At 36.5% G+C, this 15,035-nt stretch overlaps 1 protein-coding gene across 1 annotated transcript in view; it reads right to left on the minus strand.

The window, feature by feature from the left end:
* NEK11 (NIMA related kinase 11) overlaps positions 1 to 15,035 on the minus strand; it is an 82,778-nt gene that overhangs the window by 65,996 nt on the left and 1,747 nt on the right. Inside the window, 2 exon segments of the mRNA XM_042044119.1 lie at positions 98 to 263; positions 13,343 to 13,598. Of these exon segments, the coding sequence (XP_041900053.1) occupies positions 98 to 263; positions 13,343 to 13,512 (336 nt within the window). The 5' untranslated portion in view covers positions 13,513 to 13,598.

A 15,035-nucleotide genomic window follows, 5' to 3' on the forward strand; every position in this document is an offset into this window, starting at 1 on the left:
AATAAAGACTAAAGTTCAAACTAAAACATTTTATAAAATGGCTTCTTAGAAGACCCCATTTTAATACACACATTCTGTCAAATTTCTTCAGTCTCACCTCACAATATTCAGTGATAATGCAGAAACTATCTCGCTCCACAAAGCTTGCATAAAATTTGACAATGGCTGGATGGTTTAATTTGGAAAGTAGTTGTGCTTCCAGATTTGCTTCAACTGTTTCATTAGGCTTTAGGTTTCCAACAGAGATTTCCTTTAGGACCTTTCTAGAGGAAAAAAAAGAGAAATATTTATATTAATAAAACCAGAAAAATATAAAAATACGTAACATTCAAAACCCCATCAAAATTTCCTTATATGAAAAATAGTAACATTGACCAAATATTGGCAACATCAAATGATGAGGCAAATACGGGTAAACAAAGAGAATGCATTAAAAATCAAACAAATATGCTCGTCGCCATATATACTAAGAAACATATTAAAAATACTGTTTTGAAATATTTCTCCCACTAATTACCTACTGCACTGTTTTCTTTACAACATGTTTTCAGTGCCATGGATTACTGCGTAATAACAAACATAAATAAAAAATGAAATCTAAGTGATTTCAAACCCACCCAGAGCATAGGGTCAAGACTCATATATGAAATAAGGAGTAGCAAGAAACTGCATTTGCAGCTTCTGCCCAAGTCTCTCCAAGGAGGCATGAGAAAAATCACAGAGAATAATATTTTTGTGGCTGTTTTTCTGGTGATAAACTCAGGCTGTCCATTTTTTTTTCTAAAGATCAGCCTGTCCTTCACCTGAGCACATAAGTGAAAAGTACAAATCTAGATTTGGGGCTGGAAACTAATTATACTGTTTCAATGAATTCTAGTCCTTTAGTATTTAACGTTTATTTAGGGAGACCCTAAATCCCCTGGAAAAGGCGGGAAAAATGTAGGGATTCTTCATATTCTTCAACCTTAATACATGAATGTGCCATAGGAGAATTTGTAGTTCAGAATTATCTCTATACAGAAGTTGGAATAGGGCAGTTTACTGTTAACTTGACCTGGAAAAAACCCTCAGTGCAGGGCACTATAACAAAGCATATTTTGCCAAGATCTTCCTGATTAAAAGTTGAAAAAAGACAACACAACACATTCCATTTCAATTTACTTTACCAGTCACTGAAAAAGAGATCATAATTATTTTCTGAAGGAGATATTGAAGACTATTAGAGAATATAATGGTTTTTTACTGAAACAAAGTAATGAATTTCCCCAAACTTTTGAATACATGAAAGGCAAGTTTCAGATTGAAGGGATGCTTCCACAGTGCTTTTGGTAATTTCCCCATTCAATTGAGCATGGTTGTAATGCTACAGGAGTTAAACATGACAGTGATAAAACTACAATAATTCACATAATATAAGGGGAAAAAAAAGCTGTGTTTCTTCATGAGAAAACTTTTTCCTAAATCTGAACAATCTGTTTCTGACTAGAAATGTATGAATTTTCATATAAACTTGCCTAATCCCCATCAGGAATTGTGACGAAAAAAACATGCCCTTTGATCTGTTTGCATCTCTGCAGACAAGCTTCATGGATTGCAGACAGGCAATACCTACTGCAATCTCCTCATCTTCAGCTGACGTGGGTCATTACTCCTTCCTTCATAAAAATCATGTCACAGAACTGACAAACAGGATGAGTCCTTGTTAAAGACCACTTAATACAAGTTTCTTGTATACCCAAGACAGCAATAAAAGCCTGATGTTTTGATGTGCAGGGATAGCTTGTCATCTTAGTCACTCAGTGATCTTAATGCTGTCATCAGCTGTCAGACAAGATGACAGGTGTTTTTCATATTTAAATTAATTCCCAGAAGAAGAAATAAGAAAATATACTTTTTGTAAATAAGGTATTGGTTTTCTGCAACACAATTCTAATTCATACCCACAGCAGGAAGATGTTTGCTTCTAGAAAGAAAACTTTTGTATGCAATCAAGATCAGGTACATCTGCATGTCTCTGGTATATGTGTGTACTGTGTCTGTATGTAGATAAGGTTTGATTTTACTGCATTAAATATGAAAAACGTAACTAGACTTCACACTTTCTGCAAAGCTTTTGATAATATCTTAGCAAATACACTTAAAAATTCAAAATATGTACTAAAAATACCTTTGTGTTAACTAAGTATTGACAAAGAAGTTATGTCAGATTCTCAGAAGCCTCACAGAGAAAACGGAGAAGTCTCCAGATCTGAAGTGGCTCTTTTCTGTTAACTTTAGAAGAAAAACAAGGAAGATAAAAGTCTTTGGCCTAGATAGAAATTCATCTATACAAATTAACTATACTTTTCAATACATAAAACACCTAAAGACTGCTTAAATTCACCCTACCCCATTTCAGTATTTACACAAGTAAATTCTATCCAAACAGGCAGCTAAAATAGGCACATTTTGTGATTTATAGAGCTCCTAAGATAACTCAAATTTGGCATCCCTGGTGATGTCAAATAGGCTGACAGACCCACAAATAAAAGGTTAGTAATGATAAGAAAACAACAAACCTTTCTTAGCTAAACCATGCTGACTGCATCTCCTCTCTACCAATAAAATCCAGCTCTACATTTTGAAGGAGACAAAGTGTTTCTGTTTCTATGATCCAACCTGCATTTTATGGTTAGCTTATAATAAAGAGTGACCCATCATTGCTCATAATTCAGACATGGTACTTGCAGATCATCTGCTGAAAATCTGCCTGCATTGTGTTACTTAACTAATTTTTGTAAACTGAGTTATTTTATACAAACCTTTTGAAGAGCATTACATGAATGTTTATTCTGGATATTGGGAATAATAGCCTCTCTTGTTAAGATTTTATCAAGACTCCATCTGGAGTATACAGATCCACCTGAAAGTCAAGTTTTTTCAAAAAATCTGCCTCTGTATTTTCTGCTACTTAGGTTCAAGTATTAAGCGGGATTTAAAAGGTCTAAAGCTGTTTGCATGAACTAATAAATCTCAGATTTACTGTATGAACAGAGAAAATAGAGATCTAGGTGGCAATATGGAAAACCAGGTAAACCCACTAAAATGTGGATATCTTCCAAATACAATACTTAACTACCCCTTCTGATATAATGCTGAATGAGGTATGCTAATTTAAATTTAAATATTATTATAGATTTCACTTAGTGTAAAATACAGACACATAAGCAGATCATAGAATTGTTTAGATTGGAAATGACCTTTAAGATCATCAAGTCCAACCACAAACCTCACACTGCCAAGTCCACCACTAGACCATGTATCTAAAGATAAAATGTCAGTGAACCCACAATTAGAAAATCTTATTATAGAAGTGCTAGCAGATATCTTAAATACAGAACAGCAGCCTCCAGATTTTAACTGTGTGGAAAAGAACTTCAGCCTTGCATTCAATCAATAATAGAAACACACTTCGAACTTTATCTTGAACTGACGACAACTGAAAGAGCCTTGTAGTGAAAGCATTCATATCTGAAGAGTGAAAAAATCCAACTGTCACCATGTACATCCACCCTGGAGGAAGCTGGGTCTGGGATAGGTAACAACATCCATCCCTTCAGGGTTGGAAAATGACACGAGAGATGAGCCCACTCCCCAAAATACAGAAAGCAACATCCCAGCCTCCGCAGGCTCAACAGGCCCACACCCCTCAAGAGGCCTTAACAGGCCCACACCCCTTCCCTGGGAATGCTTTCTCTGGGAACACCTTCTGATTTTCATTAGCATATGCTGGCTTGTGTTGTCACACTTTGAAAAGCAGCCAAGTTGGTACATTGGGTCTGAAAGCACAATAACAGGTAGCAAGTGGGGCTAAAGAGAGCAAGACTCAAAGAAAGAGAAAAACAAACATGAAGTGGAACCCTCCAGAATATGGGCACGCAGAGGGAATCCCTTTTTGAGCTTTACTAATGACTGACAATACACCACAGCAGTGTTTATCTCAGTCTATTTGCAGTGATCTAAAATTGAATGTTTTACAACCCATCTGGTATTTGTTTACATCGGTGACATACTTTGCTGTTATATAATTTGGTTTATTGGATCAGATGCAATTCTTAAAAGGCAGTATTTCTCAAAATGCATTCTGTTTATTGAGTAAACTGCAACATGAATTATTGTCTAGGTACATTTGCTTGCTGAGAAGGAAGTAAAAGAAATAGAACTCTTTAAGGTCAAGAATAAATAGGTCTGATAAAATAGCAGAAAAATTGTGATCTGGGAATGTATTATCAAAATTTGAAGTTTTTAATTAAACTGAAACTTCATTTTACACAGGCAGGTTTTCAGTTAACCGCAGTTAATTAAAATTTCATTTAGGTTTTGAGTTGCCAATATGGAGAGTTGTAACCCATAACCCATAACCATGTGCTGTATTTCTATCCATGCTGACCTTTGTAGGACTATGACTTCACCCTGATAACTCCTCAGTACAAGGATCAGGTGCAATTCTGTAAAAATGCATCACCTCTTACTGGGTCTGTAACTGGATCTGAAACTGGTCACAAACAATAAAATTAAAGGAGTGCCTGTCTAATTAGTGATGCCTTCTACTCATCAAATGGCAAGCAGAGAAGGTACAGCACTACAAATGGGGACCAAAATGAAGAAGATGTGACAACCTTCATGCAGAAAGTTTGTACAAAGCTCCTGCACAATGGAAACGGTCTGGGAAATTTGGTAACAAAGGCACCTACAGACAGGGTAAAGTCACCCACCATTACTGCTTCTTCTTTCCTGCAGTTTACAGCTTAGCAACAAAAATTCAGATAGCCATTCTTTACATTTTATCCATCATATTTGGAACATCAATGTCTGCATGGTCAGATAATTTAAAGACATTCATCTATCTGTTAGAGAAAGAGGAAGCTGGTGCAACCATGAAATACAAAAAGTCAGCATACACAAATCAGTCCTACCTAGAAGAATACTTGGGTTTATCTAAGGAAAGAGACACAGTAAATTAAGAGCACTTGATTTCTATGGGAAAATCAAGAGGATTACCACACTTACAGTGAAAAGCAAACAGTGAATGCTGTTTGGTATTCCTCCTTACATATACAAACTTACTCACTATCCAAAGCATTTCAGACCCAAGTAGGACTATGTAACTTCTAAAATCAAATCTTGGGTTCCCACACCCACTACGAATTTATTAGTCAAGCCATAACCCCTTTTCAATCCTAAGTATCGCTGCACAGCTTCTTAAATCAAATGCTGCACTTTTTTCATCATCCCCCTGGACATTATTGACTTACTAGTAATGCCAGAACAGTTATCAGCAAGTTGTTTTTTCTGTTCTCCAAACAACTTATTCACACTGTTCATGAACATTCACAGACACTGAGAACTAATCCCTGAGCTAATCACTACGAATTCAATCGCTATATGAGCACTGTAATATCTGCAGATGGATTAAATATAATTTCATTTTCTGAATAACCACTTTAACTAATTTAACCTCACTTTAATGTCTTTGAATGGCAATGAGATTTCTTAAATTTGCAAGTGAAATGCATGATTCACTTTCCATTTCCATCAGCAAGTCACAATTATAGCACTTACAAATATTTTTCAAGATGCCAAACTTTCAAATGCTCTAACATATGCACTAACACTGAACAGGGCAGCTCATAGTGAAAACAGTTTATGGTTATTTGAAAATTATGAGTTCCTAATTAGTATCCCAAAAAATGTAGAATATATTTTCTGGAACGTGAAAAAGAATACTGTTGAAATAAGTTAGCTTTAAGGAAAACAGTTTGTATCATTTTCCTCTGCACTGAGCAAACTCTTGTATATACAAAGGGGCATCATTTAAATGAAATGAAAAGCCGTATGTGCCAATTTTGGAAAAAATCAGTAATTATAAAGCAAAGCAGAGCAATTGTGTTATCTTCCACAGAATTGAACAAGTGATTAAATGAAATTATTTATTTAGATATTAAAATGCATTTATTGTGAATAATTCTTTGGGATATTTTGGGTTGCCATCTACATTGATTAAAAATGACAGAATAAAAGTAAGCATTGATTAATAAAGGATGAATTTTTCTCTAAAGACATATTTTTGAAATTAGAACCTTTTTCCTAGAGAGAAATGGAAAAATAAAATCATAAATACATTTATAGTCTACTCATATGTTTCAGCTCTAAATCAAATACTACTAGACTGTGATTGAAGTGAAGAAATTTGTGTCTTAACAGGAAAATTACTAAAAATTGTTATGAGGTACTGACTAATACCTGTGTACTTATATTTAGCAATGCCTTGTGGTTTCATGTTGCATTATCCCCCTCTACTGTTCATCCAACCTTTTTCCTACAGCCCAGTCTTGCTGAAGAATGCAATGAAGCATTGTGCTGCCCCTAGCCTAAATGGGATTTTTGAGGAATACGACAAGGACTAAATAATTTGTTTATTCTCTATATCTTTGAAGACTTCCATCAAAAAATGAATCTTCTAAACCAGGCATTTCTCCATTGTGATTTCATTACACAGACTTAATGTACTTTACAGCTAACTGCTCTCTGCTAATTAACATTCCCTTTCAAACAAGAGGAGACACCATTACAGAACTAAAGACTGAATGCAGCATTTTGTCTTCAAGCTTTTTAATATGATTAAGCATCTCATAATTACCATGTTATAACTCTTCTACCTGCAGCCTTGGGCTAGAGCATCTACCAAAAAGAAATTTCCTTCTGTAGGAATTAGTTTGAATTTTGAAATTAATTGTAATTTGAAATTTTGAAGAAAGACCTTCATATCACCTGATCTATATTCATCAGTTCATAGAAAACAGACTAGTTGTGAAGGGAAACCAGATGTATTAAAAGTTGCAATAAGAATGCATTCCATAGAAATTCAACTAAAACACTTGTTAATGACAAATTTAATTGGTTCTCTTCTGAATTTAAATATATTTGTAAGCAGAATTATTCACTGTTGCAAGGATATTTATGTCAACAGTATTGTCCCTTCAGTGGAATTAACTCCCAAAAGTAATTTAAACAGTAATTGCTGCAACTTTAATGAGAAAATTCACTCTCCCTACATGTCTCTTTCCTTCAGGAATCTCCTTCAGTGTTTATTTCTGATATGCATTTAAGTATCTATGATACCAAAAAAAAAAAAAAAAGAAAGGAGTGTAGAAAAAGATAAAAGCATGGTTTATGGTTTATAACTTTACAAAAGCATGTTACTAAAATAGTCTATAATCAAAGGCAAAGGGAATCAAGCAATGCTGAGGAAATTAATTGCATATAACATCCATTGTTAGATAAAAATCGTTTAATACTTTTAAGCTCTCCTGAGTGTGATACTCTGCTCTTAACAATCAGTGAAACACATGCAATTAAAAAATTAAGCAACTACCCAACAACATTGAAAAGTTGTTTCAGAACACGTGAAGGGCACACTGTGGATGTAAGAGAAACAACAGCTAGGAATTACAGTTACTAGTAAGTCACACCAGCACAACAACAAAATAAAACAAAACAAAACAGAAAAAAAATAGGGGAAAACATTGTCCAGCAAATCCAGAATTTATTCCACTCACTGCAGCATTTTTCTCATTACAATGTACTGAATGCAACAAATAACTGGAGGCTTACTCCGCATGGAAGAAGTTCAAACCACCCTGATGCAGACTTAAGAGGAAACACCTTGCCAACAAGGGTAGCCCATAAGAAGATACAGTAGACAGGCATATTCAAGTATTTCAAAAACCTATAGTATCTTTGAGGCAGGTGGCCACAGTTCAACCTAAAGTAATAATACTCCACCTCTCCCCATTTTCTTATTAAGGCTAGCTTACAAATGCATGAAAACTAAACATCAATTTCAGCAAAATGAGACAGAAGTGATCTCAAGGTATTTGCTTAATTACAAAATCATCAAATTCTGTCTCCCCTGTGCACCTCAAAGAACGGTAATTCACCAGTAATGCCTTAAGTACAGATCTCCACCCAATGTTGGAAACGTTACTTGAAAACAATTCTCAAAACAATGAACTCAGCCACCAGCACTGCTCACTGCCTGCACGTCTAATCAGAATGTGATGAGTGCTGCAGCACGGAGCTCCTAGGAGCTTGGCTCTGTGGGGGATGAGATTTATTGTAAAACCAAGCAGTATTTCCTTTAAGGCGTGCTGCCTCCCACTTACACACGTTAAAGACCTAGTTAGAATCCTCCCTGGTCAAATGGACAAATCCCAATGAAAATGAGAAAGTAGGCTACTTAGTTTAAGAAAGGTGTATCAAAAGGGGAGCAGTAAAAAAAGAAAAAAGAAAAACCAATAACAATACCACCAAAGCTGATAAAGGTGACTTAGGAGATGTAAAAGTTGTATCAGACATCGCTGCGGAGGGTTTCACAGACACCTGTGTTACACAAGCCGAATGAAGGGTCTTGACCTGTTCCAGTGTGGATCTTTTGATTCCAAAGAAGACACAGAATGCCGAGGTTTATGCTTTTGATTATGAGGTAACTAGAAATTTTAATACAGTAATTGCCTGTGCAAAGGACTGCAGCATGGCTGTGACTTTAAATTGCCAAATCCATCACCAGCATGGGCAGGGTAAAATCTTACATCTCTGCTCCAATGCCAAGCTACCCTGCAGCCCCTACTAGAGCCTTATCCAACATAGGAACTTCCTAAACTTTCTTACATTGAGCTGGAGGAACCCGACTGTGCCATGCTGGGCTGCAGGAAAAGCTGGGCACTGACAGGGATGCAGGAGGTAGAGACTAAAGCACCTTCCCACATGGTCTGCAGTGAAATCTGCTTTGGGTGAATCCGAGGTTATCAAATTTGTCTTTGAATCAGGATCATATTGGCCTGCACTAGAAACTATCTGAAACCATTGTGGCCATAGCTGAGACTGCCTGCTAAAACTTGAAGCAAAACATTCACAGTTTCACTCCCTGGCAACCTCCATTGCAGGTGTACTCTTAACTGAAGCATGAGAGCATCAGCCACTCTCACAGAGGCTTCAGCAAGGAAATTGCTTAGACACTTATCTCTAGGCCTTGAATTCTGTAACACTGCTCACAGAATCCAAAAGTTATGCTTGGTCACTCAAGTGGAAAGCTCATGAAGGCTCACTTCTCAAACTGTTATCGCTAAATCCACAAGGTATGCTTTCATGGTCTCTTATTTGGGCCAAGCATGACCGTACTCCTCAGCAAGCATGGCAGTTCTGCTGACACACAAGGTAGCTGTGTGTCACAAAGCACCATGAAGCAGAGGCACACATGACTGAACCAAGCCAAAAATGGTTCTTTAAGAAAAACTTAAAAGTAAGCCACAATCAGGAAGGTCCTACAGGAAATGCACTTTTGATCAGTTTTCAAGCAGATAATGAATATCTGTTCACAAATCTAAAATGTCCTAATAAATTCCAGTTTTAATTTCTAGTAATTATTATAAAATGAAGAAGAATAAAGGAAAGCAGTGTAATTAGATGAATGTGCACACAACAAGTGGCAGGGAGCAATTTGTTACTGTTTTGATCAATTCACCATCAAATGACCATTCGCTTGGAATTCCTTCAGAGAAGCAAAGAGGCAGCAAACACAGGGACTTGACAACACAGCAATCTGCTGATGGTCACTTGGATATTCATAAGTTACAAATCTCTTCTACCTTTAGATTTTATATCATTTGTTATAAGAAGTCATAAATAATTGAAAGTCACATGATAAATTATTCAGCTAAGCGCACAGTTTCCAAGGAATCCTAGCATGGGTCTGGATTAAAGCTATAATGCAAGTCAGATGCAGAAGTTGAGCTGACACCCCACAGTTACCACACAGTGGAGTGGTCCAGGGAGTTTGGCACTCGGCAGCATGTCCTTTCCACCACAGGGACACGTAAATGCCTTGTGAATATTTATGAACTGGAAGTCCCTATTGCCTACTGTGTACTTCAGCTGCTTGCCCATACATGGTTATGAATCAGCGACACTTAACCCAGAGCTTCCCTTGGCACAATAGATTAGGACATTAATTTTCTTTAAGTGATGGCACTGTCCTTCAAGACTACTGCTGAACTTCAATCTCTCCTGTAAAAGACTTTGTCTTCAACCGTAATTACCTGTTATAATTAACTCATAATATACTCAGGGGGACTAGCATAGAAGTGACTGCAGGAATATTATTTAGTTGTAAAAATGCTGGTACAATCCTGTTACTTTCTTTATACAAACCAAGTTTTCTGTTTTGGGTAGCTTTAGGTCCATAATGTGCAGGAACAAATAAATATCAAATAACCCACAAACCAAGACATTCTGTGTAAACTGGAACTAAGAAGCTTGCTTTGTACAGATGTATCTCTTGTGCTTAACTGGCTTTAGGGTCTAAGATTTAAATTCTGATTCTAGTTTCTTCCAAAAGAAGGGGGGAAATTGATAATCTCTCTCCTGTATAGATGGTTTAGTACATGAGAAACTTCGCTTATAGTGAAGAACATCCCAGATTCTGACCTTTCTCTCTATGAGGGCATTCTTTTTGTTCTCTACTCTGCTGCTTTCATGTAAATTGCAGGGACTTCTATCTGAGTTATTTAACTCTGTCATACTCGATGAGAATCATCCAACAAAAATTCTTGCACCAGAAAATACAGTTTACAAAAAAAATACAGTTAGAAAGTTAAAGCAACAGGCAAGGAATGTATCATACAATGCAAGACTCAAGAGGGAGTTAAAGGGACCTACATATGCTACTATACTTGTGGTACTTCATAACCTTATTGTTTATGGAGTATGCAGGTCAACCATATGATACTGATCTAGTATGATCTCAGAAAGTCAGTAATCCTGATCCCATCCATACAAAGAACTGGAGAGGAGCATGAAGCTGGCATGTACCTCTTAGAGAAGCAGGCACTGCTAGCCTGAGCAGCCCTGAGAGTTTTATGTGAAATAAGTCTGTTAATTTGAGGTATGCCCCAAATAATCAACTCTCTCTCCTTCCCAGCTAAAGCAACTCTGTGTACAACACTTCACTCACAATAGGTATGATCCTTGAGAGGTAACAAAATACAAGGCACAACCTAAAACTGTTTCTAGAATCATACGAAAGTTTTGCTTGAAATACATGATAACCACTGTTAGTCTCTGCAATAACTCATTCTGTAGACATTGCACTAATGGAAAATCGAAAAAGATATCCCTGAACAGCTTCTGTATCAATATGTCACTTTTCTTGGGAATTTGTATTTCTATGATTTATTCCTATGCTCTTTCAGAGTGCTTCAGACTATAGCAATTTTCAGGAAATTATCTGTGTCTGAGTTTACACTGTACATAATATTTCTCTCAGCATGTTCTAGATCATCTCTGAAACAATAAAAATAGAATTCTAATTCTGCTGAGGTCACAGTTGTGTTGTTTGTGGGTTTTTTTCCACTGAAATGCCTTCAGAGCTGTATTAAGATCATTCTTTTTAAAAAGTAAGAATCATAACCACGTAAATTTTCATTTAAAAGTATATATAACATAAGCAGCAACCCATAGGGTTCCATATGAGATTATCTGAAAGCAGCACAGAGTATGTGACTTCTAGCATATTTTACCACCTTAAGAAACCAGTATTTCTAAATCCTACCATTATGCTACCATTCTATACCACTCTATACCATTATGCTACCCGGTTTTTTGTGCTCAACTGGGACAGTATTTTTGTCATCCATTAGTATATAAGAGGTAGAAATCTGGGGGGATCCCCTCGTTAATTCATGCTTGAGGCATGGAAGGAATGAACTGTGATAGGCGAGCACCCCCTCGTGATGGAAGGCTTAAATACAGCACTGCACATCTTACAGCACTTGGGCTGGTTAAATACTGGTGCGTTTTTATTGTACTGTGGTCACAAAAAGAGACTGATAAAAAAATTTAAAATAAAACCAAAAATATGTCATTTGATAGTCAGTCTCTGTCCTGAAGATAGCAGAGGACACACGCAGGCTCTACCCTAACAAAATGCAGGCATGAAATGCTGCAGGCAGTGAATGGTTGTTCAAGGCAGTCACTCAAAATTCTCAAGAAAAAAATAAAAACAGCCACGTAAAAGCTTAAGGCATGGTGCTTGTTTTTGAGGTTTGGCAGGTTGTGCTATAGCAGCAACTGTGTGAAGACCCACATTTCACTATACTGGTAATATTTTAAGAATGAGTTCAGTAACAGCTGATTCTGAAGTGTCTTAGAAGCTCAGGTAGTTCCTGTCACCCCATTTGCATGATAGACTATCTTAACATTAAAAAAAAAAAAGAAAAATATTGTTTATTGATTTAAACAAAATATTTCATTAAAGAACTTTTTTTTAAGAAAAGTGTAGCTAAGGCTATGAGAGAGCCAAAACCCTTTAAGCCATGTGAAAAAAGCTAAGAGCTTAGTGGACCCTAACCTTAATCTAAGGAGATGAAGAGATGTAAATTGATATAGAAGGAAAACAAGTGACAGATTTATGCCTTGGCTGCACACTTATTAAAGCAATATTGCCAATAATGCATGGCCATAAGTAGCAAAAGTGAGGCACAAATGAATCAGAAAAAGCTCCTTAATCATCTAAGTGCTCATTAATGTGTCTACCAAAAAGGACCAATAGACTCCCCTATTTAAAGGAATTATGTATTTCTGGCTGAAGGGCATATTGATTAAATGTGAGCCTTACAATTTTTTTTTTTGATAAAACAAAGATTTTTCTAGTTAAATTTCATGTGGTGTAAGTATCGAGGTAGACGAACACAGTTCTACACAACAGGAAGTCCAGCCACAAACCCAACATCAAACCCACATACAGGAATGTGAACACTCTGAAAATGATTTTTTGTCATTGTGGCTTCAGATTCCCAAAGGATTTATCTATAAGACTTGTCCAAATTCAGGCAGGTTAAAAAAAAAAAAAAATCAAGATTTGCTGGCAATTAAAAAAAAAATCAAACCTTCTTCCAGTTAGGTATACAGCAAATAAAAAGGTGTTTACTGGAATTTCTGTAACTCTTCCTTTTCAGGTTTTATTTAGATAACTCATGTATAAAAAATAGGTCATCAAATACTGTACAGTTTCTTTTGAGACCTCTACAACAATCTGAGTCCTTACAGTAACACAGAATCAATTCCTGAAGGCATCCAATTAAGTGTTATCAAAAAAAGTCTGCTTCTATCTTACATTGTCACTGAAGCTAGGCAGTTAAGGCTGCAACATAACACCAACTGAGAGATGAGACACAAAGAAAATATCTACAATGCAAGAAATATGTTCCCAACATTTTTATTTAAAGCGTGTGAAGGGTTTACTTACAATTCTTCTCCTTGTTTTGCTTTTCTGTCATTAACCAAGTACACACTTCCAAAGCTTCCATTGCCAAGTTTCCTCTGAATAGTGTATCTTCTTGCAATCACAGCATCTGAGCAAGCAGAATTAAATCTGCCAACAGTGACATGCTTAGCAGTTTCTTGAAATTTCAGCATTTCTCTGTGCAACAAAAACTACACAAATTTCTCTAGGATGTAGCTTTCAAATCCTTTTATTCTTCCATGGCTGTTCACAGAAATCACTTGAAACAGAAAAATATTGATTTGTCAATGTATTGCTCTTATTAAACTTTTCATTTAATTCTGTGGCAGTGTTTACAGTACCCAGCTTGCAGCAAACACAAATTAAGTCGAATCATTAGCTGCTAAACTGCGGGCAGCAGACTTGATAAACAAACTTCAGATAATGTAGATGTGACATAGTCAGTCTTCCTCTAAATCAGCCTTAAATTAATTCTCTGAACTGATAGCACAGTTCCCCCAGATATGGCACTCTTCCTCACCACCTGTCTTTATACCACCACAGTACCTGACACCAAAAATATCTGCATTTCAGGACACAAGTTTCAAGATTTTTGTACATATTGAAGCATAACCTCCACCCATAATTTGAATTCTCTCCCATCAACAACTACAAAGCTGTTTTCTCTGCTCTTTCATTTACCCCTCAGATTTCACCATCTGTTCCAGTGCTGACCTCACAGCCTCTCTGTGACTCACTACTAGTATCTTCTGAAAATTAGTTTCACGGAAAAACTGCAAGACTTTCAATAAAACCCAACTCTTCCAAAACTTCATTTCTCCTTCACTGTGTCCTTTCATGACTCACCTTTCCAACCTTTCCAACAATTTATATTTGGTTTAGAATTCTTGCCTAACAGAGGTCTTAATTCTGCAAACATAAGGACTGCAAAGGCCAAGCTCTAGCATTTCTGTTTTTCAATAGCTCAACATGAGTATAGAATAACTTTGTTTACTCAACCTTCCTCATTCCAAATGAAAAAGGGTAGACTGCACATAATAAAACAATATTGCTTGCATTACCTTGTCTTTATATAATGCTATGTCCACATTTTGCTTGAAGAGCCTTTGGAGCAAGTAAAGGTCCTGTGAGATCAGTGCTACTACTGCTACCATCCCTCGGCACTGCAGAGCAGCGGGCCCACACTGGCCTTGCTCACCACACCATTTCAAGGTCAAGGCAAGCACACAAACAGGATTTTTCTTGTGGTGGTTGTGGTTTTGGGAGAGCAAAGACAAACTGCCTAATTTTAAAAGCTGTACAACTTTAGATTCCAAGTCACTGGCTTCTCTTCCAAATGAATGCAGAGCCTAAATTAAGATTACAGATTTGTATCTTGCAACAACAAACTCTGTGTGTGTGTGTGTGTGTGTGTGCAGGCACAAGAACCTATTTTAATACCCATCAACTGAGCTGCTGTTACACTGTACCAAAAAGCCTGACATTGCACTGCCATCATGTTATGAAACACAGATAAACTTTAATTACTACAGGACATCTTAAATCCTGCATGTTTTTTAATCTAAAGGACTCCTAATGCTGTTCCTTTATTCTCTTCCAGCAATACTGACAAAAATTTTGAAATGTAAATGCTAAGGAAAGAGTGTCAGCTAGAAAATTATTTCTCTGTAACTCCAAATCTGTCTGAAGGAGCCTA

This window comes from Corvus kubaryi, unplaced genomic scaffold (genome assembly GCF_017639235.1).
Source record: "Corvus kubaryi isolate FWS band 111438036 unplaced genomic scaffold, C.kubaryi_AGA036_p1.0 37398, whole genome shotgun sequence".
Classification (NCBI taxonomy): Eukaryota; Metazoa; Chordata; class Aves; order Passeriformes; family Corvidae; genus Corvus; species Corvus kubaryi.